Source organism: Lottia gigantea (assembly GCF_000327385.1).
Source record: "Lottia gigantea unplaced genomic scaffold LOTGIsca_88, whole genome shotgun sequence".
Classification (NCBI taxonomy): Eukaryota; Metazoa; Mollusca; class Gastropoda; family Lottiidae; genus Lottia; species Lottia gigantea.
Genome location: NW_008710892.1, coordinates 208,620 through 232,811, shown reverse-complemented (window position 1 = coordinate 232,811; position 24,192 = coordinate 208,620). Strand labels below are relative to the sequence as shown.

At 32.7% G+C, this 24,192-nt stretch overlaps 3 protein-coding genes across 3 annotated transcripts; all 3 read right to left on the bottom strand.

The window, feature by feature from the left end:
- Positions 1-1,699: 1,699 nt before the first annotated feature.
- LOTGIDRAFT_222971 (hypothetical protein) lies at positions 1,700-7,563 on the bottom strand. The gene is made up of 9 exons (XM_009067974.1): positions 7,461-7,563; positions 5,749-5,878; positions 4,982-5,104; positions 4,363-4,586; positions 3,793-3,975; positions 3,488-3,556; positions 3,112-3,219; positions 2,557-2,725; positions 1,700-2,254 (listed from the first exon to the last, which is right to left on the bottom strand). The coding sequence occupies exons 2-9, from the start codon at positions 5,864-5,866 to the stop codon at positions 2,079-2,081; spliced, it is 1,170 nt and encodes a 389-aa protein (XP_009066222.1). The 5' UTR covers positions 5,867-5,878; positions 7,461-7,563; the 3' UTR covers positions 1,700-2,078.
- Positions 7,564-10,483: 2,920 nt separating this feature from the next.
- On the bottom strand, positions 10,484-13,830 carry LOTGIDRAFT_169668 (hypothetical protein; the record flags this gene model as incomplete). Its single annotated transcript, XM_009067973.1, has 7 exons — positions 10,484-10,665; positions 10,936-11,110; positions 11,627-11,836; positions 12,162-12,344; positions 12,657-12,871; positions 13,245-13,367; positions 13,716-13,830. The coding sequence occupies 7 exons, from the start codon at positions 13,828-13,830 to the stop codon at positions 10,484-10,486; spliced, it is 1,203 nt and encodes a 400-aa protein (XP_009066221.1).
- Positions 13,831-16,480: 2,650 nt separating this feature from the next.
- On the bottom strand, positions 16,481-23,243 carry LOTGIDRAFT_197614 (hypothetical protein). The gene is made up of 14 exons (XM_009067972.1): positions 23,061-23,243; positions 22,251-22,461; positions 21,924-22,010; positions 21,347-21,486; positions 21,044-21,169; positions 20,690-20,812; positions 20,239-20,407; positions 19,732-19,827; positions 19,410-19,577; positions 18,729-18,901; positions 18,124-18,201; positions 17,658-17,782; positions 17,142-17,289; positions 16,481-16,796 (listed from the first exon to the last, which is right to left on the bottom strand). The coding sequence occupies exons 2-14, from the start codon at positions 22,405-22,407 to the stop codon at positions 16,665-16,667; spliced, it is 1,722 nt and encodes a 573-aa protein (XP_009066220.1). The 5' UTR covers positions 22,408-22,461; positions 23,061-23,243; the 3' UTR covers positions 16,481-16,664.
- Between the last annotated feature and the right edge of the window lie 949 nt (positions 23,244-24,192).

The window sequence follows — 24,192 nt, the reverse complement described above, 5'->3', positions numbered from 1 at the left end:
TCCTTACGGAAAAATGTTTCTGGCATTGTCACAATAATCTTCAAATTTTACCTTTTCTTGAAGCGAAGGACATCATAAATTTGAGTAAAAACTGGAACCAGAATACCAAAGTCATCTTTTGTCCATCTTCATAATGTCAAGGTATAAGAGGGAGTAATACCTTGATATTGTGAAGATGTTATACATCAATCTATCAAGAAATTGACCTCTGAAAATCTATGAAATCTATATTTACAAATTATTTCCCATGAGTAAGCATTATTATACAGAAAACAGGAAATTTGCAAAATTCAAAATATTGCAATTGTGGAATATATACACTAATATTTTTTAAATACGTTGTTGTTTAAAAAATACTAAAACCTAATTAAAATAAAGAAAATTAAAGAGATTATATTAGACAAGAACAAAATCATAAGAATTCAAAATATTGGTAGCTTTAAGTTGATATTAATTGCAAGTAGAAATTTCTAAAATTAAGCCAGTGTGCTTGTGTTCTACCTACATCCCCTTAATCTTTATTGAACTCTTCTACACATGCATTGTCCCATTCAATATGATATCTAAAGGACAGTTCATTTCAGCACTAAGGGCAGTTTAAATTCCATCAATTAATTTGTAATGTGAGAAAACTACATTTTAAGTTAAAAATTGTTACTCTAAAACAAGAAACAAGTCCTAATCTAACTTTATACAAATCTTCTACAATTTTGGATCTAAAGAACTGTGAAATTCATAAATTATTTGATGAATGCAAATTTTATTGTGCCACCTATAAAATGTTGAATATTAAAAATAGTGGAATAGAAATGATTTTACGAATGATATGCTAAAAGATGTAGGTTTTTGAATCACTGAGAAAGTTTCGTCTAAGACGTTCAGCGGATTTTATCCAAATGATTAATTTGACAACAAAAACATACAAATGAATTTTTGAAAATTATTTAAAAGTTTAGATGAGTCTAATTGTTTCGAGCAAACGAAAAATAAAAAATTATGGTCTTAATTATTACAGAATATACATATAATACACCTGTTAAATATTTCTATTGTTATATTTTAAAAAATACTAAAAAAAATGATTTTACATTAGTCGGAACTAAACTAAAATTATATTGCATATGAATAAATCTTTTTATTTTATCCAGCATTTCAATGTCCCAGTAAATAAAAAGTCAGTAAGCAATATGCTGAACAAACTAAAAAAGAATACATAAAGAAAGGTGAGGTCGGAACACCCGTTAATTTATATCGTATATTGTTCTGTTTTTTCTAAAAACTAACTAAACTTTACTACTCTAATCAACACTTTGATATTAACAATTCTTGCTTCAGACCTGGGCCAGTGCTTATATTTCACTTTAACCACACCATCAGTGATGCTAGTTACTTAATTCAGACTGCAGACCTTAGACAGCAGACTGTGATAACACTCTGAAACTGGATTTGTCAGCATCACTTTTGGATATTAATTTGATACATTAGTTTACATTTAGTTACTATTAACATTATCAATAAGAGAATAATCAAAATGATACACTAATCTTATTGGTTAATAAAAAGATAATGAATTATTGTTGAAGGATCAAAATAAAATGTCTAATTTGCACAACCAAAGTATGTGAATTGTATATTATTTATTGTATTATTTTATAGCAAAATTCATCAATTCAGTAATCTAGATGTCTAATAAAACTTAAAAACTAATTCTAACTATTAAATATTGGAAGATTAGTCACTTTAAATTTCATGAAATTGGCCTCATTTCTAATCTCATTGCTCATGGATTTTCATGGAGGCCGATTAACAGCTAAATTAAAACATACTTATATATATCAGGGGCCGTTAAAAGTGCAGAATTTAATAATTACATGTCTTTCGTAAAAGTTATGCTAAATTATATGATACAGGGGTATGCTGCTAGAAACATCCTAACTATATCATATTAAGCTCTCTGATTGGTCAAAACAATGACTATTTAAATATCAACCAATCAAGAGGGATACAAAGTTGGGATGTTTCTAGAACTGGACTCACAATCGCAGAAATCACATTAACGATGTTTGATGGAATCACAATTAGGCGTCGTATGCTGGGGGAGGGGCTGAAGGGATTGCAGGGGGTGGTCTCCTATTATCCCACGTATAATAAGGGTAAGCTGGTGTCCATTGTGTCTGCCCGGATGTATGTTCATCATCGTGCTCATCACGAATATTCGCTCCACCAAAAACACAATCTTCATACGCTGGCGGAGCTGGAATTACAAAATGGCGGTTTAGAAACAAAGTCATCATAATGAAATCTTCCAAGAAGCCTGATTGGTTAAATAAAGTATGACCTTGACTGAATATAGATTATCAACGAAATTAATTGTCACCACTATTGGTGAATTCAATTCTTACTTCTCATTCAAAATATTGGAACATCCGTGGCAAGCTAGCAATAAATGCTCAAGACAAAACCAAAACAAAGGTCCATTAAGAAAAATCTATAAATTTGCTTGCATAATGTGAGGTTGAAAAAATTTCTTGCAAGAAAATCGAAGTAAATACTTACGTTCAATATACGGTGGTGGCTCCATTGGAGGCGCTGAAGCTGGGTTATCAAGGGAAGGAACTCCTATAGCAGGATAGGAAGGCAGAGGATTTGCTTGATGTAAGGGAATGGTACCAATGACTATTTCTCGCTCTATTTGTACAGACGACCAATTCACTGGCACTGTTAACTGAAATACAGAAAAAAGGAGATTCAAACCAAGATATTAATTCTGACTTTCAACATTGAAGGCACCTCTAGAAGACCTGATGCCGATGTGTCACTTGATTTATCAACTCGCTTTCAACATGAGGCGAAATATATACTTTTGATTTGTCAACTGGCCAAGTGAAATATATACTTTTGATTTCCCGGCTGGGCAAGTGAAATATATACTTTTGATTTGTCAACTGGCCACGTGAAATATATACTTTGATTTCCCGACTGGCCAAGTGAAATATATACTTTTTATTTGTCAACTGGCCACGTGAAATATATACTTTTGATTTCCCAGCTGGCCAAGTGAAATATATACTTTTGATTTCCCGGCTGGCCAAGTGAAATATATATACTTACAAGAACTGCATATTTGACATCAATAATTCCACACCCGTCCAGTTTGCTTGGCGGCAGGGCAGGGATGAGCACAGATTGACTGATTTGATCTGTCTTATGGGATCTGATCTGTTTTTGAAGATGTAGTAAAGGAAAGGTGTCGTTCTTTATGTGAATTTTGGGATTTCCTGATGAAAACACACTAGAAGAATATCCTGTATAGGTCACATCCTAAAATACAGAAAAAATAGAATATGATTAGCCCAATGGACAGTTTTCTGAAACAATACTTACTACGGTGATTGAGATTTTTCAAGATTCACTCTAGGGTAAGAAAGGGTGCTCATTGTATACTGAAACTTGAAGTTTGTATTGCAGCCATTTCATTGGATTGCACACTAGCGAAAAAAACCAAACAGAGCTCCCTACAGAAAGTCTGTAAACAATAAGTCATAATGTTTACAGTCTGCCTGTTGAAGGCTTTGACACCGTATATTCTGATAACTTTAAAAAGTATCATTGGTTGTGTTTTATTATTCAGTTCGACTTATTCTTAGCTTATAATACTTGGAGTAGTTTGAGGTTTTCAGCCACATTTGTATCGCTGAAAATTGACCTAGGTTTAGTATCTATAGAATCTGGATTTAATGTGGAAAATGTTGAAAACTGTATCAGCAATCAAACAAATATTAAAATTATTACCTGTCTGAGTTCAAGTCGTACGCCATCACAAGAATAATCACTGGCGTTGTTAATATCAATAGTATACACCATCGGCTCACCTGGCACGAAACCTTTTTTATTTAACATTAATTGTACCGAGACAGATCCTCTAGAACAACAACAACCCTCTATATTCTTATTTTCTTCTCCAAACACAGGGAACTAAAATAAACCACAGAAATTATTAGGATATAGTCAGAGAAATATTTTCTTTGCAAGCTATCTGAATATCGTTTAAATATTTGCCTTTCAGCAATAAGAGTTCAATTTCTGTTAGCCTTATTACTTTCCAGTGTCAAAATCTGATGATACTTATCCTAAAATTAATACAAAAAAAGTATAGCGGCAGTTATTCTTCTTCAAAGCCTTAGTTTTAAATAGAAAAGTATAGAGTCGTAATAGCAATAATAACTTCTCAGGGAAATATTGATTAGTTCAGGGCTATGTTTATAAATTAATACAACAGTGAAAAAAAATACTGAATATAGTTAAATTGAAACTCAAATAGAGAAATATGCTTATTCCAGAGCGAAGAAATACCATACTTACAGCTGAGTCTGGTAGACTGTTTAAATCCAAGTGTCGTATCACAGTAAAAGCTCTTTTAGTATTTTCATCAAATTTCCATGGCCTGTCTATCGTAGCTTTACAGAAATATCGTACATATCCTCGTTTTCCTTCGAACGATGACGGCAGCGTGGGACCCAGTCTTATACCAAACTCGTATTCATGGTAACCAGCTGGATGTTCTGTTGCTGAACTACTTGGTTCAGCTGAAATATCAGACAATATATTAAATCATATCCATGTCTCGTCGACTTTTACATGAATTTAACATTGTTGATATAATGGAGTAAACACTCTTTTCTAAAGGTTTTTTCTCGTGGGTGGGACATTAAACGGAGGCTCTGTGTGGTACAGGCTGTGCAAGTTGGAAATCAAAAAGAGTAGACAAATGCTGCCATCCTGCAAAAATAACCATAAATAAGCCCAATAAGGTGCAGAAGTGTAGGACGTAAAACTCGATTCATAATACCTTGACATTGTGAAGATGATGTAGAGAAGGCTAAAATCCTTGTAAGTGAAGCTTTTATTTAAGACTGAAGATTACGACTGAAATTTTTAAAAGGATCAGTTTTTGTTTAAAAGACTGAAGATTGAGACCTACCTCCACCGTACAAAACTAATGTCGAATTTATGTACGTTTCATTTGCTCTGTAATCTGTTTTACTTCGGCCATGTTTCACCTCCCAATGTGATTTTCCCTTCCCTTCAAAATATATCTTGATAGCTGAAATATAAATAATACACTTGACAATTAGCTTAGCATTAGAAGAAGTCAGGGTAACGAATGAATTTCTATAATGTGATCTTAGCTTTTAAATCATTAATCCTTCACCCTTTGACCCTTTGAACCCTGAGTGTAAATGAAGTAAAATGTCATAAACCCTGAACTCCAAGTAATATAAGTTAAATCGTACGACGTTAACAATGTATGATGTCACTTAGTAACGATGTATGATGTCACTTAGTAACGATGTATGATGTCACTTAGTAACGATGTATGATGTCACTTAGTAACGCCTGCTTGAGTACCGGTATATGGCATATGTGTGTGGCAGGTAAACCGACCGCTAGGTTTGAAAGGGTTAAGAGACATTCAGGGGTCCAGATCACATTTAATAACGGAACACAATTTTTAGTATACTACATTAATTTTATTGTAGATGTTTCAACAATCTACATTGTCAACATTAGGTGAAATCCTTCAAGTCATTAACCCCAACTCATCATTATTGTATCACTTAGAACAGTAGGATGTAAACTTCATATAATAACATTGTAACTTTAAATACAGTATCAATTTACTAAATAACTTCCTCCATTTCAAAATTATCGAGTTTCAACAACAGAAATTAACAATGTAGAACTTACTCCTCATTTTCATGGGCTGCCTGAGGTTGATACAAACTTTTCCTTTGACCTCATCTCCTACACAAAACACCCCTCGCTGATTCTCAAAAAATTGAATTTTAAAATCTTCTAGCTTCATCCTGATGTATTACTGAAATAATTAAAGTTAGTTCAATTATAAGAGGAAAGAAGTAAAGGGGGCCTCAACTCACGATAATCAAAATAATAAAGGTGTCCTCGGGCCGAATGCAACTGGCAGAATCTGACCCGAGAATCTCAGCATTGATGTGAAAGTCTGAAGAAAAAAAATCGCTGAATTTGGTGACCTAGAGTCCACAGACGATTAAAAAATCACAGTAGTTGCCTGTTATCATAAATCACTCATTCTACTTTCTATAAAAAAACTGCATCTAATTGTTACACCTTTACAGTTGGGATCTATAAATATCCAGTTGATCACTGTTACCAATAGAATGTCACTTTAAAACACCAACTGAAGGATACCGGTCCTTTTTTAGATTAGAAAAGTTTGTGAAGTTTTTTTTGTGTTATCATTGGTAATAGACTATCAATTTAGAAATTTCCATTAATATTTCAAATATAATATATCATTATCATTTGTGTACCTGGGGCAAGAGCAATGAAACCTAGATACTATCAGCTTAAATTATGTACCACCGGTAGGGTACAACTTAACAATTTCCACTGTCTTAAGTTACCTGAAGGCATGATACAAATCGAGTTTTAAAAGATGATAGATCTAGCTCATAATTTCAAGTAAGCATATACAATAATTATACAATAAAATATACTGATGTAGAAATGTAGAATAAGCAATTTTGTTAATTCGGCAAACATTAGTCAATAACATTAACAATTAGTGGGAAAATGTTGATGATTGTCAAGGGATATATTTGTGGTATAATATTTCCTCTATATAATGTCAAAGTGCTATAAGCATGGTTAAAGTGATACTACTTATTAGAATGAACATAAAATTTAAGTTCTCAAGATTGGTCAATATGCGTATATTTTCATCAGTATATGACCTGGTGTCATAAAGTTACAACAGAATCCCTGTAAAATCTGGAAAATTGGAAAATTCATATAACTAAGTAATTATTGAAAAACACTTAACGTTAATATTAAGCGTTTTTCAAAGGTAAATTGTATAATTACTAGGTTTTTTGGACTTATTGGATTATATAAGGATCCTGTTATTTTATTTATGATACCAGGTATATCTACTGATGAATAAGCTTATAAGCTCTTATTAGCCAAGTTGAAAATTCTTAAATTTTATGTTCATTCTAAGATGTAGTATCCCTTTAAGTAACAGTCCAGACAACTCTGTATTGTTTTATAGAGCATTTCCTCTGTTACATAACCTGGTGATGTCAGATAAAACTAATGGTTTAACTATCTTCATACCAGAAGTTCTAAGCAAGCGAAATTTCAGAGAATTTATCAGAGAAACATAAGAAGACCCTATTCCTCTTTAACATTTAAAAAATAAGTCACTTTAAAAGCATTTCCTTCCTCAAAAGGAAACTCCCTTCCTCTGCACGTAATTAGGACATAGTTAAATAATTGAACAGACGAACTCTAAAATCGTGTCACGTCTCGGGCCTATTTTTGGAGCGGACCAAAGGATAGAATTTTACGCCACACAAGCGACAACTTGCAGCACAGGATTCGCAGACGTGAAAGAAAAGTTTTCCTAAATGTCTCACCTTCAGCATATTAGATTATGGACATAAAGTCGCCTCAATTTCAAACATTTTAACAAGAATCCGTGATATTTAGACGATTTGTCACCATTTTGACATTTTACTTCCGTTCAATAAACTGTTAGAGGTTACGTCCCTTTACTCATTCAGGACTATTCGTTCTTTTCTCAATTTTGACAGCTGATCTATCAAAATCTCTAGATGCCGAATTTAATTCCATGTATTTGGATTAAGCGCTGCTTTCGTCAAATTGGATTTAGTGCTGCTTATGCGCAAAGTGTTGAAGCGAATTCTTTGGCAATTCATATTTATTTAGCTATTTTTATCTACTATAATATTAGGTATTTGGTGTGATCAATTCGCATTGACTCTGATCAAATTCTAGAGAAATTGAATAGGAATGTCTGTTTCAAATACCGTATATTTGCGATTGTCAATGCGCAGTTTTTACCCCAAAAGGACTTGCCAAATTTGAGGGCCACATTATGGACAGTGAGCAAATATTTCAAATTTCATCAGGGTTTCTCAGTCATAAAAGGATAAAGGGTTTGACTAGATCCCTGTTTCCAAGAAGTTTGAGGAAGGGGGCGTGGTTTGGACACAATGTCAACTGTCATACAAGAGTTAATATATTTTATTTTAATATTCGTAATGATAAAACAATTAACTTTAACAATAAAAAAGCAAAATAAAATCTTATATTAGCGACTAGAATATTACTTTACATTTAAAAGCATGTAAGAATCTTTAAAATAATACTAAAAGTTCAGACAAATTTGGATTTACCATTAATATAACAAGTCAAAAAAACATAACAAAAAAGGTTTTTTTAATCAAATAAACATAAACTAAAAAGAAAAACAACTTTTAGTTAATTTACTAAAAATTTACAGAAAAATTGAGTAAATTGAGAAAAATTTTGATGACAAATGTTAATGATTTACTCTAAATTTATAAAAAAAAAACCATTAAAAAATTTAATTGTCAAATTGTAAACAACTACAAAGTTACTTTACATTTTCAGGTTATAAGTTAAAACTGAAAAAATCTGTGAAGATAACCAACTTGAGCAATTCAGGGAGCATCATATACAAACTAAATGAAAAAATATGAAGGTCTTATCTAAACTGATTTGATCCCTCAACGGAAGTCAGTTTTGAATGGACAAATCGGTTAATAGCTTTAGATATTATATATGACTGAACCAAACCTTCAAAAAACCCCAAAATAAACTTACAATGAATTTTGATCATAGGATTGTTTTAAGTAAAATTATTTGATTAGCCAACAGGAATCCAACTCACAGAGTTGTATAGCTTCAAAAATTCTCATCACATGTAAGATCCATAAAAAAAAACCAAAAAAACAAACAATTTGTAAAAATGGAATACTATTAACTACATTATGCACATTATGACGACTGACAAATAAACACAATTTATATATAAAAAACCAATGAGGTTTATAAATGTACAGGGGGATATAAGTTAATATATTTTCCTTGCTTTTGGCATACACAATACATACATACATATAGCAAACAGCCTGAAATTTTATAAACAGTCAAATGTGCGTTCAGTAAGAAAATAAAGTTTCAAAAGCACACAATATTATTAGTAAGTATAACCACCAATCACAACAACAATACACGTAAGTTTTTATATAAAAAAGTTGGTCAAGGATAATTATGCACATGCAGGCTATCTTCTAGAACAGTTAAATAATGTGAACATGTTTCTATTTATAACTCTTCACTCTAATACTGGTACACCAGATCTGCGTTATTGACATATAAACAAACATTGATCATAGATTAAAAATAAAAGTTAATTTCATCTGTTTAGATTAGCTAGGGTTATAACCATCTTTAACCTTCTATAAATATCTATACTATAACAAATTCTTGATTATTTAAAAAAAATACAATAATCACTGTACAAAATTATACAATTTGATCAAAATTGAGATTCACAAAAGTTAGAGCCAGCTAAAATATTCACGGCTGATATATAATGACGGTGATAAAAAACATATCCTTTTTTTTTTGAAAATTTAGAATTTGTAATTTTGATTCAGACTCATTGTGAAATTGTTTTTGTCTACATAATTTTAATATAGATGAGAAATTGTGACCGCAAGAATCTTTTCAAAAACTTTTTTAATCATCTTAATATTTCCACCATTTAAAAAAGAAAACAAAGCTACAGCCATTGAAAATTGATGAATTATAAAACATTAAGTAACATGGTCAATATGAATGATCCTTTGTAAATAAAAACATCTTAAAGGGATTGTAAAGAGTTTTTGTCATGTTTTATGCGTATCGGGGACACTGATAGCTTCAATTTACACTGTTCCAATTTTCAACGCTACTATTGACGTCATAAAATGTAGTTTTAGTTGAATTGCAAGAACCACAGACGTCAGAATGAAAATTGGAATGGTACAAATTAATGCTATTAGTGTCCCCGTTACACATAAAAAATTTAGAAAACCTCTTTACAATCCCTTGATGGTTGATGGTGCCCTATTTTATATAGTTTAAAGCGTTCATGATTAGAATATTATCCAAGCTCTTTATGAACACAGATGTATCACTAAATTAACAAGTGGAGATCACACACTAAAAAGGGCATGATAGAGATGATTCTTTCTCCTTGTAGAGTTATACAATTACTCCAAAAAAAGTGAGAGGGCTATCCAAATTGGAGGCAGAGATGGATTCAGCTCTTCTGCAAGAATAAGCATAACATAAATTGTCGATTTCAATTCAATGAAGGATATTGGTTTTAATCTAAGAAAGTCTCTTCCTATCTCTAAATCCATATTATCTACACTTGATGCAAAAATTTCTGTCAGCTATGATTTCAAAGCAGCAGTTTCTCAGTTGCAAACAAAGCAAGTTAATTCAGCACCATCAGTCAAACCATGTTCTCAAAAAACATGCACCATTTTCTTGCAGTTTTTGTCAGTGTAGATTTATGACTTCGATGAAAAATATTCGCGAAATTATTTAACAACAGTCACTATGGATACGCCATTGTTTCTTGATTGGAAGTTGATGGCTGAACTGTAACAGCTTGTGATTGGCCAGCAGAATTGAGCATCGGGTATGATGGCGTGTATTTCAAAGCATTGTGGGAAGGGCTATTTTTATCCTCGGATGTCACCATTCGACCAAAAACACATTCTTCATATGATGGTGGGGCTGAAAAATAAACAACAGTTTTAAAAAGCCCCTGCTTCTTACCCTTGGATACGTGTGCCTGGGAGACGCAATGACATCACAGTAGTGTCTTATAATATTAAAGATGGATTCAGTAAGATATTACATGTCTCTGTCAAAAACATTGGTTGAAGTATTCACTCGTTTTACAATGCCTATGGTGGACAATGGATATGAGGGTTGTCTACTGTAGGAAAGAGGGACTAAGAGTACAAAAAGTTGGGTCCCATACACACATCATAAAAAACTTACCGTCAGGATAAGGGGGATGAATATGACTGGGAGAAACAATACTGGATGCTGATTGCGCAATAGTTCTAGGGTCACCAGGTCTGATTATTGCTCCACGGACTATATTCTCTCGGAGCGGAATTGTTCCTATGGTTACAAACATACTACAGCTCACTGGTTGGTGACCAATACTTAACTAAAAGATATATACACATAAGTTATCTTCCATGATATATGAAATATGTAAATTGAAATGTACGAGAAGTGCTATGGAAAAGAGTTTTACTTTTCTGCTCCTTAAAACCTGACTTAATATAAACTTGATGCATACATTTTTGAAAACACATTTGTGGAAAGGATGTAGCACATTGCATTGTGTAAGCTTATAAAATATCATTTGCTTGGTTGAGTCGAATGAATAGTGGTCGGGTGTTCTAATCTCTGTCTGTGTGTGAAAAATCTCATTATTCTAATCAACCCAGCTGTAAATGAGTACAGATAATCCTAGAAAGATCAATACAGGGCTGTTGATTTGGACATGACCGACGGGACTGTTAAAATGGCCGACGGTCAATATCCTCTATCGGACATCAAGTATAGGTTAGCTATTACATGGCTTTCAATGTCTGTCAAATGCAAAATTTAATGACAACTCTAATGAATTATAAAGCCAAGAGGTTTTGATATCAAATAAGAGAATTTATAAACTTACACTAAGTTCATACTCTATACTCATAATACTGCAGCATTCTAATTTAGATGGTGGCATGGCCGGTAACATCACAGACTCTTTGATTGACGTAAATTTCCGACTTTCCACCAAGTTATTCGAGGAATATAACTCAATAGGTGTTGTTTTGGTGTAGTATTTCGGTTGCCCCGATGAAAATAAACTATCACTATAACCTGTATATGTTACATTCTGAAAGATTGAAAAATTTGTACATAGACCAATATATTAGGAAGTCTGTAGCCTACTGTTGGAAGAGGCTAGTGAATTCTGATCAGAGATGTGGATTTGACGATATTTGCAGACATGACCAGTAGCCGTTGGACCTCAAGTATAGGTTAGCCATGGAGCTCATGAAGACTGGAACCTAAATGCAGTGTACAATGAGGGAATTTGTTTTTTATTAAGATACGATTTTCAACTTGCACACACCCTCTAATTGCAACAATGGAGTAAAATCCTGGACCTTCAAGATAGCAATATGTCTATCATGTTGCTATGTATCTAATCTACAAACCTGTAGTAGCTCTAGTACGATGTTACCAATAGAATTCTGGGTATTATTATGACATTCGATAGTAAATCGTATCTGTTCGCCCGGTACGAAGCCACATTTCTCCGTTTTTAACTGAATAAAAACTAATCCTGATTCACAACAACAATCTTCTGTCATTTCTTCCTTCTGCACACATCCTGGTTCCTGGAAAATATATAAATCTCAAACTTTATCATTGTAGTGGCTCAAATTGATTTTAGTATATAAACCAAGACTAATACCTAAAAGTATACCGGTAATCAAGTTGATTGATAAGACGCATTTCTCATAAGATTTAACATTAGTTTTGAAAAAATCAAAAAAAATCAGACTTTTCATTACAGATCTTTTCAACAATTTGAAAAGGAAAATGGTATCTGTTTCTTGACAAAATTTTGCAAAAAAATTCAGATGTCAGGATCTAATAATCAATTCATTCATTCACAATTCCAACATAAAATTTCTAAAAATTTTTACCTTAGCAGTATGTATAGTGTTTAAATCTAGGGGGTGTATTACAGTAAATGTTTTTTCAATTTGTTCAGCTTCTTTATACTTCCCTTCTATTTCAACACGACACATGTATCTAATATGTCCCTTCCGCCCTTCGAACGACGAGGGGATCTCTGTGGGGAGGTTGATAGAGAAGGGGTAGGTGTAAGTTCCAGCATTTAATTTTACAAAGGCACCACCTGAAATTAGATTTGAATATAATTAATTATGAGATTTTGATTGGATTTTGAAGTGCTAAGAGCCTTTTCATAGAGGGTTTCATATTAAACACTAATTAACTTCCCTATCATGTCTAGAATGTAGAACTGAGATCAAGTTAAATATTTTTTTCAGAAATGGTGCCCATTTTATTTGAAGATTTTTGACATACATCAAGAAAAGGGTTTCATATTTGCCTCTAGCATTTGAAAGAAAAAGACTTAATACATCATTTCTTATTTTAACAACATCACAGTTTGTCAACTTCTAATCCTTTTGCTATTTCTTCGGTCCTCAATGTTCAAGGAAAATTTGTCCATCCTGAACTAAAAGCAGCCAAGTCTGACTACATACCTCCTGAATATAATGATCTAACATCATCAATATAGATTTCTTTAGCTTTATAAGTTTTACTAGAATCACTCTGATACACTTCCCATTTTGACTTTCCTCGTCCTTCTATAGTCAAATATATACCTAAAATACGAATAATATATATTTCTTCTATCATTTTATACATTCATGAATACCAAAGTTGAAGCTTGCTGTAGGTGTAGGGGCTTGTGGATATGTCTGTCCTTACACATAAATTATTAATTGTGGCTTTATTCTTTATATTTAAAGCTAAGGAGCCCTAATGTATTTTGACAATAGGAATGTTGTTTTGGCTGCACCTGCCAGTCACGTCTAATACTCAATGATATCTGCTTGTCTGTATCTAAAGTCTAAGTAGCATTTCTGAATCAAAATTTCATGCCAGTTTTTCACCATTGAATATTTTGCATGTGTAACTTTTTTTATGCCGTATAATGCAGCACATTTTACCTTTCATTGTAATACCAGAGCTGACTCTAAGATGAACTTTTCCTTCCAGTTTTTCTCCAGCCATAAACACACCATCAACTCTGTCTAAAGTTATCACAAAATAATCCACCTTCATTTCTGCAATAAGAAATACTGGTTCCAGTAAAATTAGCTCTGTAGATAGTAGTGGGTAATGTTGAGATGCAAAACTAAGACAGATCTGAAGTTTTACAGTACATCAGTAGCAACATTCACAGTAACATATAATATTTGATCTCGAAAGCTAGTAGGCCTACGTAAAGCTAAAGGTTGAAGAACCTAAGCAGAATATGAAAAATATTTTTCAATGAAAGAAAATAGGGGAATTTATTACCAAAACTATCACTCAAAGAATTCTCAATAACTAGTTAGACTTTCTTTAGAATAACTGAATCATAATTCATCAGATGTAATGAAGTCACATTGCATAAAATAAAACAGAATGTAGAGCAAAATGATGTCAAAATTCGGTGTCTGTTTCCATGATCTGTTGGTAGTGATCTGTCTATAATACAGAATAATGTTTAGGTAACTACCCTACACATTGAGCATGCACACATGTGAATGTGAATATCATAGGAAGATACCTACCAAATGCCTGCAATAATGCTATCTGTCAAAAAAAAGATCTGTGGATTTATAAAAATGAAAGTTCACTCACTTGATTTTGTTGAATTTTGCCAATTATCCGAATTTTAAATGTCAGTCATCTTTAGATCTCATCATAAACATTCAACCTTTGCAAAAAATAAGGCTACATCTTTGTAAAAAATCTCGAAAGGCGTAAATTTTGCAGAAATCATGAATTTTCATTGTAGTCTGTCATCTGTCTTCATAATAAATATAAACGACCTTCACCTTGTTGGAGCACCGGGCAGATAACTCTTCTCGATACCTTTAAAATTATCTCCCTTGCAGTAGTAAAGGACTATTTTGACAGACGATTGTTTACAAGAAGGAAACGCATCAGGTAGATAGGCCTAAGGTAATCATTTATTGTTATAATTGGGAAAGGGCTGAGAATAGCTCCAGACTAGAAAGCACTGGCTGTGGTCTCAGAAAATGTTCTTGTCTTTAGTTGGGTCAGTTTGAGTCCCAGCACTTAATCGCAACCAAAACCCAAAAGAAAGCGTTGGAATAGAACATTCAGTTGGCTTGAAATCTAGAGCAACTTATCGCCTAACAGATGACAATTTAACTGAATGAGCTATCCCACTGTTTTAGCAAACGACAATCCAACTTGCTTCTGACTGAGCTATCCTACTGGCCCAGCCCAGGACAATCCAACTTGCTACCGACTGAACTACCCCACTGTTTTAGCAGACGACAATCCAGCTTGCTACCAACTTCAATTCACACTGTTGTAGCCTAACCTTAATGTTTTATGTCCAATTCTGTACTTACATCATTCATGGGCCACATTGCATTTGGAAATGAACTACACAAAAAATTCGTAAAAATAATATGTTTTTATTCGTGAATATAACAAAATAATTTCTCTAACAATCAACAATTAAGTCTATAAAAATATGAAAACATTTGTGCATAGAAATAAAATATAGCCATGTTTCATCAAATTTGTCAACTTGAAGCATAAATAAAGTCAAAGGGCGAAGAATCAGAACCCAAGAATAAAAAGTCCAAGGTCCAAAGTAACCATAGCGATCACCAGATGTTGCAATTAGAATAGAGGTCACAAGATTCACAATTCTCGTGCATCTGAGTTGTGAGTTGTGTTTGGAACCCATGGATATGCATCTGGTGATCAATATGGTTTTAGGTAGGCCTACATTAAGTAAACTATTAGGACCATAAAATAAGAAACAGAGTGGCAAAGGTGAACCAGTATGCTCTTCTTCCCTAGTGGTTAGTGGTCATGTGTGCATATTTTAAAGACATGAGCCATGAAATTCATCAAGTTAAAAATGTTTTTGTGGAACAGTCTACAGGCTTCTGAAGCATCTAACTAAAACTAAAAACTAGTCAAAATAATAACATATTGGAAAAAATAAAAAATATAATTATATTATCCAATTAACTAAATTAATTGCCACAAAAATCATAAAATATTTTGATTTTTAAAATAAAATAATGTAATATAACACTTTTAAATGCATGTAAAGCCAGTTAATAACACTGTGCTAAAAATATATTCCTAACATGTCATATAACAAAATATAACTTAGACCTTGAATTTCCATACCACAATAGTAGAAGATAAAAGTATCAAATTATAAAGTTAAATATTGATTTAGATGTTAGGTTTGATAACATATAATTAAATATAAGGTTGTGAACGAACTTAATTGCATTAAACGATGGATTTCTGCAAAAAAAAATTATAAACAAAATGCATAGATTCATAACAATATCATTAATATAGAACTAGAATAGAATAAACAATATCAGCAGTAAAAGAGATGACAAGTTGAGAAGCTCAATCACGGATATACGAAAACTACGTATGATTCTTACTTCGGAATAACACAGGCACGTAGCTCGCAACCATTTTGAATCTCTTCCTCGACCTAATAAGTCGAATTTTGAAAAAGGCTACAATGTTTCATCAAAGCCTTCAAATCACATTTCAAGCCAAGGTGATTTGAAGAATTAATTGAAATCTGATTCCAAAACACCTATAAATTCAACCGTGTCAATACAAGGCACTCTTAAATCATTCACTCACTCAGTTTGGAATGTAATATTGGTTTAAAAATTTGTCATAAACAGACCATTTTTTTTTTTTTCATTCATGATATTGTCCCCTTGGGCTGAATATTAGACAGGACCATGTCCTAATTTTGACCCATGTAAAATAAAGAGTTTATTATTATAATTGTATTTGCTGGAATGATGATTATGACAGCTCTTGATTAAGATTGTTTGGCACAAATTAGAATCTTATAAAATCGAGGGTCGTTAAAAATCCTGTCAGTTAGACACCATTTCTTCCAATCCCTCATCCTCATCTCCAGCATCGAAACTAGAAGTTAGCTCTTCTTGACGTAAATCTAATCTTTTCACACTCCGGGAATCTTTTAATGCCAACATCACGATATGTTTCTGAAAAAAAAGTTACAGTCGTCATTACATGGCTAACATATTGTTCTATGGTCTAAAGAGATAGCTTCAACTTGCATTCCTGACCATTATGGAACTCAAATTCATCTTCTTATTTTTTGTGTCCATTTTATTTTGGCAAGGAATAGAAGATTCTACGTGGCGTGATAAGAGAAATGAAAGATGGTGTGAATTTACTGTTAAATCTTAAAGTCACATCCAAAATTTTGAGACATTCTTTGATTGATACTCAAGTTTCTGGCTCATATATTTCAATTAGTGATTTGATACCCTCTTTTCTTCGACTTTGAAACATTTTATTAACAAAAACATTCTAAAAAGTTTTACCTCATCATCATACTGAAAGATCCTGCCGTCAACGATAGGTGCTAGATGGGGTTTCTCTATCTCAGCATCATGGATACTCTGTTGTCGTACCAATGTTTTATTGATGGAGTCAGAACTCTCCTGTTTACTCACTATAATATCTTCTTTCCTGTCAAAAATAGGAAATATTTCAGTCCTCAGAAAGAAATAGCATTTCATTTGCATTTGATACTACTAATATTATTGTGGAGTAGTATTTCTAATGGGACATGATGCATATCTTGATTCTTGAGCAACTCAAATGTCTGAATTGTGAAAAATCGTCTGTAATTTTGATACAAAAATAACAACTTTGTTGTGAATTGATAAAAATCTGTATTCTTTTTATAAAGACACAAGAGAGAAATACAATCCTCTGAAGACCACAAATACAGTTATTCAAAAACCACACGTCTGTCCGTACATTGAAAAAAGCAACCAAAAAATAGTCTTTCAGGAAAAATCATAAAAAGAAGTAGAAAATCCTAGAAAACTTACTTGACAAGACACAGTAGACTTTGTTTATGGCCTGATCTACATTCTTTATTACCTAGTAATATCTGAACTGATTCAAAATGATTCTGAACACACGTAGATATCGTCGGACAATTCTCTGTGCTAACCTAAAACATAATAGACTTTCACAATATAAAGGTTGAAATTACTACCCCAACCACTCTTCTCTCAAGATAAGGAATTCACATTCAGCTGTTACAGTGGCTTCCACAGGTTGACTGCAGCTTTGTTCTGAAGAAAAGCACCCCTAGGAGCTGTAAGCAGTGTGGAATGAGATATGATGGTTGAGCCTAACGTGTTTATAGGTTTTCAATATCATAAGGGGTTGTCATGGTGATATCACAAGTGTGCATAGCAATAAAGAAAAGTTTTCATGGTTTATGATTATTTTAATTCAATAAGAACCTCTACATTAAAATTATAATGAGTAGCTAAAGGTATACCTTACCAATATTGGACAATCTTTAAACATAGTATAATCATCTTTTCCATTCGCAATATATTCTTTGGTACACAACCTGTATGTCTGAAATATGATTTTTTATAGTACTGGCACAATATGACGTCACAATATGATTTTTTGGCATGATATATCAGTGAATCGGTGTATCACAATACCAAATGTCACGATACGCATATCGTATCGCAAGATCATGTATCGATACTTGACCATACCTCTAATTCCATAGAAGGTTGTGATGTTTTATTGTTAGGCAATTGAATTACAAATTTTTTTGACTGACTTGACTAAAATTGCTAAACTCTAACCTCTCCCATCAGTTACATTACCAAACATCACAGTTACAAAGTATGTTAAAAAATATATTATATTTAAACTTTGAAGAAAAAGTGTTATTTTATCCCATTACTCCATATCCCAATACCTACTGTATCATGACCATTGCATCACGATATGTATAGGCGACACCTAGCACTGATATTTTGGAGGGATCAAAAAGGTGCATTATTTAATCATACTTATGCCATTAGACTGTTTTTTTTCTTCCTGGACTACACACCCCCTCCAATGTGAATTAATAAATTAAGATTTACCTTCTCTAGATCGATATACTGGTCTTGAATCTGAACTAGAGCAGGGTCAACACGATGACCTTTCGCTTTACTTGGGTCAAATCCAAACCTACAACCAGCTACTTGTGGAAAACGACCTTCTAGTTTGGGATATTGAGATACACCATTTTCTAACGCTTGCACTATCTGCTTGCCTGAAATAAATAAAGGAATCATCTGATTGACTGATTTTCCAAGAGGGTAATATTTCTCACTTTTCTAGAGAATTTATTTTGCAAACTGGGTCATTATTCTTCAAAACCTAAGTTATGTAAAATCCAGATTTTAAGAAATACAGTAATCTGATTGGATAAAACAACTAAATGTAAAATCGCTTTTAGTGATTGACCAATCAGATTACTGGAACACTAAAATCATCTTAAGTTAAGTTTTCAAGAATAAGGCCCCTGATATCATGAAATAAACAGACAATTAATGAATGAAAGTATGTGATATTGATAATTGTTAATTCGACATTGTTTTACAGTTCCAATGTATGTTGGAATACACAGAGTAAACTGTAGATATAAATATTTCTAAAACTGACATGTGAAGGAAACTATTCTAGGCCCAAAAGATATGTTAGATGGCCCAGATTGTTGAAGATCCTACAGTATTACTGTATATTCTTATGCCATTAAGTACTGTAACATTCCTACCTACCTGTACATTGTATGACCAGCATATTATCTAACAATGGAAGAATAGTTAACAGATCTCGGATCTTAAATTCTCCACGAGGATGAATTCGATCAGATCTAAATGTTCCTGAGTTTAATATCGTCATATCAGCATTCGTAGCTGTTAGAATTATATCAGTTACAAAATTTCCTGGAAAATAATTATGAAATTATAAAAAAATATGGCCACATCAGTTGAAATATAAAATGCATAACACAATTGTTATTTTCATTATAAAAAAAATTCGTTTAAAAAAATTCCATCGAAATATCAAGCTAATAATTTAAGTTAAAAGAAGTTTTACCTAAATTAGTTTCCTGAGTTCTGATTTTAGAGAACCTGCCGTCCAGTTCCACCATCATATCACCTAACTTATTATCCATTTTATCATCTACTAGAGCTACAAATCAAAACAAAACAAAACATAACAAAACAAAACTAAATGAAACAAAATGAAATGAAATGAAACAAAATGAAATGAAATGAAACAAAACGAAATGAAATACGAAATGAAATACAAAATGAAATACGAAATGAAATCGAAATGAAATACAAATATAAAAAATAAAACGAAATGAAATGGCAGCCCTCATCATAGCCAGATTAATAAACAAACCAAGTACTATCTGAACCGTGAAACAAAACCCGAAATCCAAAAACAACACATTGGAGAATCATTGGTAGCAGCTGATAGATTTCTAACATGAGTAAGTATTTCATAATGAAAAGTGGTATCAGGTGTCTTGAAGTGTAATCATACCCTGCCTATCGCCATGGTTACACATATTACTACTTGTGAAAATGTTTTTACCTAATTTAGCCATAACCAGTTCTCTAATCACAGGATCTTCCTTCACTGACGAATCCAGTTCAACTTCTTTGATATCAAACTTCCATTTTCCATTCTCATCTTTCGTTACATGAATATGACTTAAATTACGGAAATCTGTTCCACTCTTGACTATATATGTACCGTTTATCTATAAGGAATTCAACAGAGATGAGTTTTACAGCCCAACTAAGAAAACTTGAACCGTTTACCTATAAAATTGAACATATACTAATAGCTTGAAACTCTGAGTATCAACATGATTCCAAACATGACTGAGATCTTATCAATATATACATACATATCAAGTTTCGTTAAGATTGGATAAAAACTGTAATCTTTATCATGGCTATAAGAAATGTGGCAGACGGGGACAATATCAATATACATTCACATTTCCATGTGGGCGTATTAAAATTCAAGAGAACCATACCTGTTGTACATTATAATCATGATCATGGCCTCCCAGTATAATATCTATATCTTCAACTTCTTCTGCTAATCTTATATCATTCGGCCATCTCATGTGAGTTAACGCTATCACAATATCTGCTCCCTGAAATAACACAATAGTATCAGACGTTATCAGAAGCAATTTGAGGATTAAAGGGAGATAATCTTTAGACTTGAAAGTAGCTTATCTTGATTATCAATCTTAAACACTATAAAGATTAAAGATTAAGGGGTCGTTCAATTGGCGAGTTCAGCACATTCGGGATTCATGGAATTCAATAAAACAAGTTGGAATATAGATAAGAAGGTAGGGGGGACAAGTAAATAGACCAACCTGAGTTCTGAGTGAATGTGCTATCTGTCTCCCACTTTCAACATAATCTTTGAATGTTACATCTTCAGGATCTATTGTGGCTAGAGTCACTATCCATTCCTCTTCAACTAGTCCCATAAGACCTATCTATACAAACAATTACATCAATATCATGGGTTATTGCTAGGGCTTGGTAAAATAACTACAACAATTGATTATCGTCTCACAATTATCCATGATCACATCTCTCGAAATTGGCAACTTCAGCAAAGCTCAAAAAAATGAAAGATTCTTATAGTGTTGAAGATAATGTTTTTTCCTTACCTTAATACCATTTGAAACAATGACTTGACTTATTTCAGCATAAGCTAAAGGTTCATTTGTTAAGTTATCAATTACGTTGCTCAGTAGCCATGGAAACAACGTATCAGCTAATAAATCTTCTAGATGATCCACACCAAAATCTTAAAAATAATAAACATAGGACAATAAATGAAAAAATTGCACTGATATTTCTGCAGGGGAAAAGCTGTCAATTAATGGTGTGGGCACACAAACGGTCTTGGTCGACCATATTTCTTGTCAAGAGTTTCACCAACCAGCATGGGCACATGAGGAGACAAAAATCTCCAGTTGGCCTTTTTCCACCATGCCGGTAATCACATGTAGAGCATGTAATTGAAAGGAAAATGAATCTGATTGGATGATGACAATCTGTCTTGAAGGCAATAAAACTATCATAGACAATCAAACTTGTTTGATATTATAAATCCTGTAAGGAAAGCAATAATCTTGTGGAGAAAGCACATACAAGATTTTACTCAAGATTCCAGTCGGTGACAAAAAACGCTGATCAAGACCGTTCACACAGGGATTTCATGATAGAAAAGTTAAGTCTTACCAAAGTCGTGGTTTCCAAATACAGCACATTTTACTCCTACTCCATTTAAAACTGGTATCATTTGTTCTCCTTTTAAAAATATACTCACTGAAAGTAGATCATGAGATAACAAATTGAGATTTAGAGTTTTATATCCTATTGTTCTGTACCTTATTGGACTAATGAAATGAAACAGAGTTTTATATCCTATTGTTCTGTACCTTATTGGACTAATGAAATATAGTTTTATATCCTATTATTCTGTACCTTATTGGACTAATGAAATGATATGAAATTTTCAACCTACGTCTAGAAGTCCATTTTCAATCAAAAAAATATAAAACTTACTGAGAGAAGGACTAAGAACATCTCCACTGAACAAAACAACAGGATCGTCACAGGATTTAATATACCAAGACAACCTAGCAGCTCCCCCTATAGGCTCCATCGGACACGGCTCAATATTATAAACATCATTAAAATGTATGATGCTAAAGGAAGCCATTACAATCTGCTTATTGAGAAAACATTGGTTGGTCTGGAAACTTCTTAGTTAAATCTTAAAATGAAATTTCAATTCTGAGATAGAAAATGTATTTCAATATCCTTAAAGGGACAGATGTGTCATTTATTTGAACAATCGTCACAGAAACCAGGAATTATTTAGCTAAGCCAATCAGTTATAATGTTTTCAGCTCACCATCGAAATTTGAGCCTTCACATCCATTTTGTGTCAAGAATTATCTGTGTTCGAAATTTAAAAAGACGAGTTGTCTTTTCTTGACACACTGCCATATATAGAAAATACATCTATAGAAATAGGAAAAGAAATTCCTAGTTTGATATATTTTTAAAGGAAGTGTGCCATTTTTCGTACATTTCTAGTACTTCTGACGACTATTTACATATATTCAAGACTCAAACCCCCCAATATGGCCTTAAATTAACTACAAGAGTACAAGACCAACTTTCTGCTGTCTTAGCCCAAACTCTAAAGTCGAAGTAAGGTACGGTAGCTTAAGTTAGTAGGCAAATTGCAAGATCAACTTATTGCTGACAAGGTAGCCTACTCTCTGACTACTCTGTTTCCTGAATTGAAATTTAGGAATCAATTTAAGATCAGTCGATGTGAATGTCAAAAAATAAAAGTTCACTTACCTGATTTTGTTCAATTTTGGCAAATATCCGAATATTAAATGTCAGTCATCTTAAGATCTCATCATAAACGTTCAACCTTTGCAAAATATAAGGCTACATCTTTGAAAAAAACCAAGAAAAGTCATAAAGTTTGCAGAAATCGTAAATTTTCATTTGTCATGTGCCTTCATAATAAATATAAACGACCTTCACCTTGATGGAGCACCGGGCAGATAACTCTACTCAATACCCTTCAAATTATCTCCCTTGTTGCAATAATTTTGACAGACGCTTTTTTGTAAGAAGGAAACACGTCAGGTAGATGGGCGATAATTTTATGTTATAATCGGAAATGAGTGGAAAGAGCTCTAAGTAAGAAAGCACTGGGTGTGGCTTCAGAAATTGTTCTTGTCTTGAGTGGAGATATATCATTTCTATTACTACAGAGAGGATTTTTAAGACTCCCTGAAACTCTGAAGAAATACATGTAGTGTTTTCTTTCTTGCATTCATTGGGATTTACAACCATAGCAACTAATCTCTTAGAAGAAAACATTCTAACTGACTAACTGCCCTATCCCACACTCTTTCGGAGACCATCAAACAATTGAACTATCCTACTGTCCATGCAGACGACAAATCACTTTGTTGCCAAATTCACACTGTTCTGAAACCTAAATGTCGATGTCAACTTTGATAATTCATGGACCATCCAGCATTGAAAAATAATTAAAATAGAATCCAATTTAAAATATAATGATTTATTCTTGAATATAACAAAATAATTTCTCTAACAATCAACAATTTAAGTCTTTAAAAATATGAAAACATTTGTGCATAGAAATAAAAAATAGCCATGTTTCATCAAATTTGTCAAAAGATTTAATGTATAGATTGAAGGATGGATAAAAGTCATAAGGCCTAGAATCAGAACCCAACAACAGAAAATCTCACTCAATAATTGAAATCTTTAAATGGCAGTTAGCAATTGTGAGTTGGATATAGACACAGCTTTATGGAACATCACTCACTGGTTAAAGTTTTATGCAACTTTTCAAAGTGTTTCTACCATGATTGAGAAACGTTCATCGAAACAGCATTAACCAGTGATTGTTGTTCAATAAAGCGAGTGTCTACAATTGTGACAAAACCTT

Excerpts from the sequence above, each read along its gene's own strand:
- LOTGIDRAFT_222971 (XM_009067974.1), bottom strand. The coding sequence starts at position 5,866 with ATGAAGCTAGAAGATTTTAAAATTCAATTTTTTGAGAATCAGCGAGGG. Across the intron at positions 3,976-4,362 it reads ACAGTCTACCAGACTCAGCT|TTCCCTGTGTTTGGAGAAGA; the intron begins GTAAGTATGGTA and ends GGTTTATTTTAG. Across the intron at positions 3,220-3,487 it reads GTTTGGTTTTTTTCGCTAGT|ATCAGATCCCATAAGACAGA; the intron begins GTGCAATCCAAT and ends CTTCAAAAACAG.
- LOTGIDRAFT_197614 (XM_009067972.1), bottom strand. The coding sequence starts at position 22,407 with ATGGCTTCCTTTAGCATCATACATTTTAATGATGTTTATAATATTGAG. Across the intron at positions 18,902-19,409 it reads GCTGGTCATACAATGTACAG|GCAAGCAGATAGTGCAAGCG; the intron begins GTAGGTAGGAAT and ends TATTTATTTCAG. Across the intron at positions 18,202-18,728 it reads AGTATATCGATCTAGAGAAG|ACATACAGGTTGTGTACCAA; the intron begins GTAAATCTTAAT and ends ATCATATTTCAG.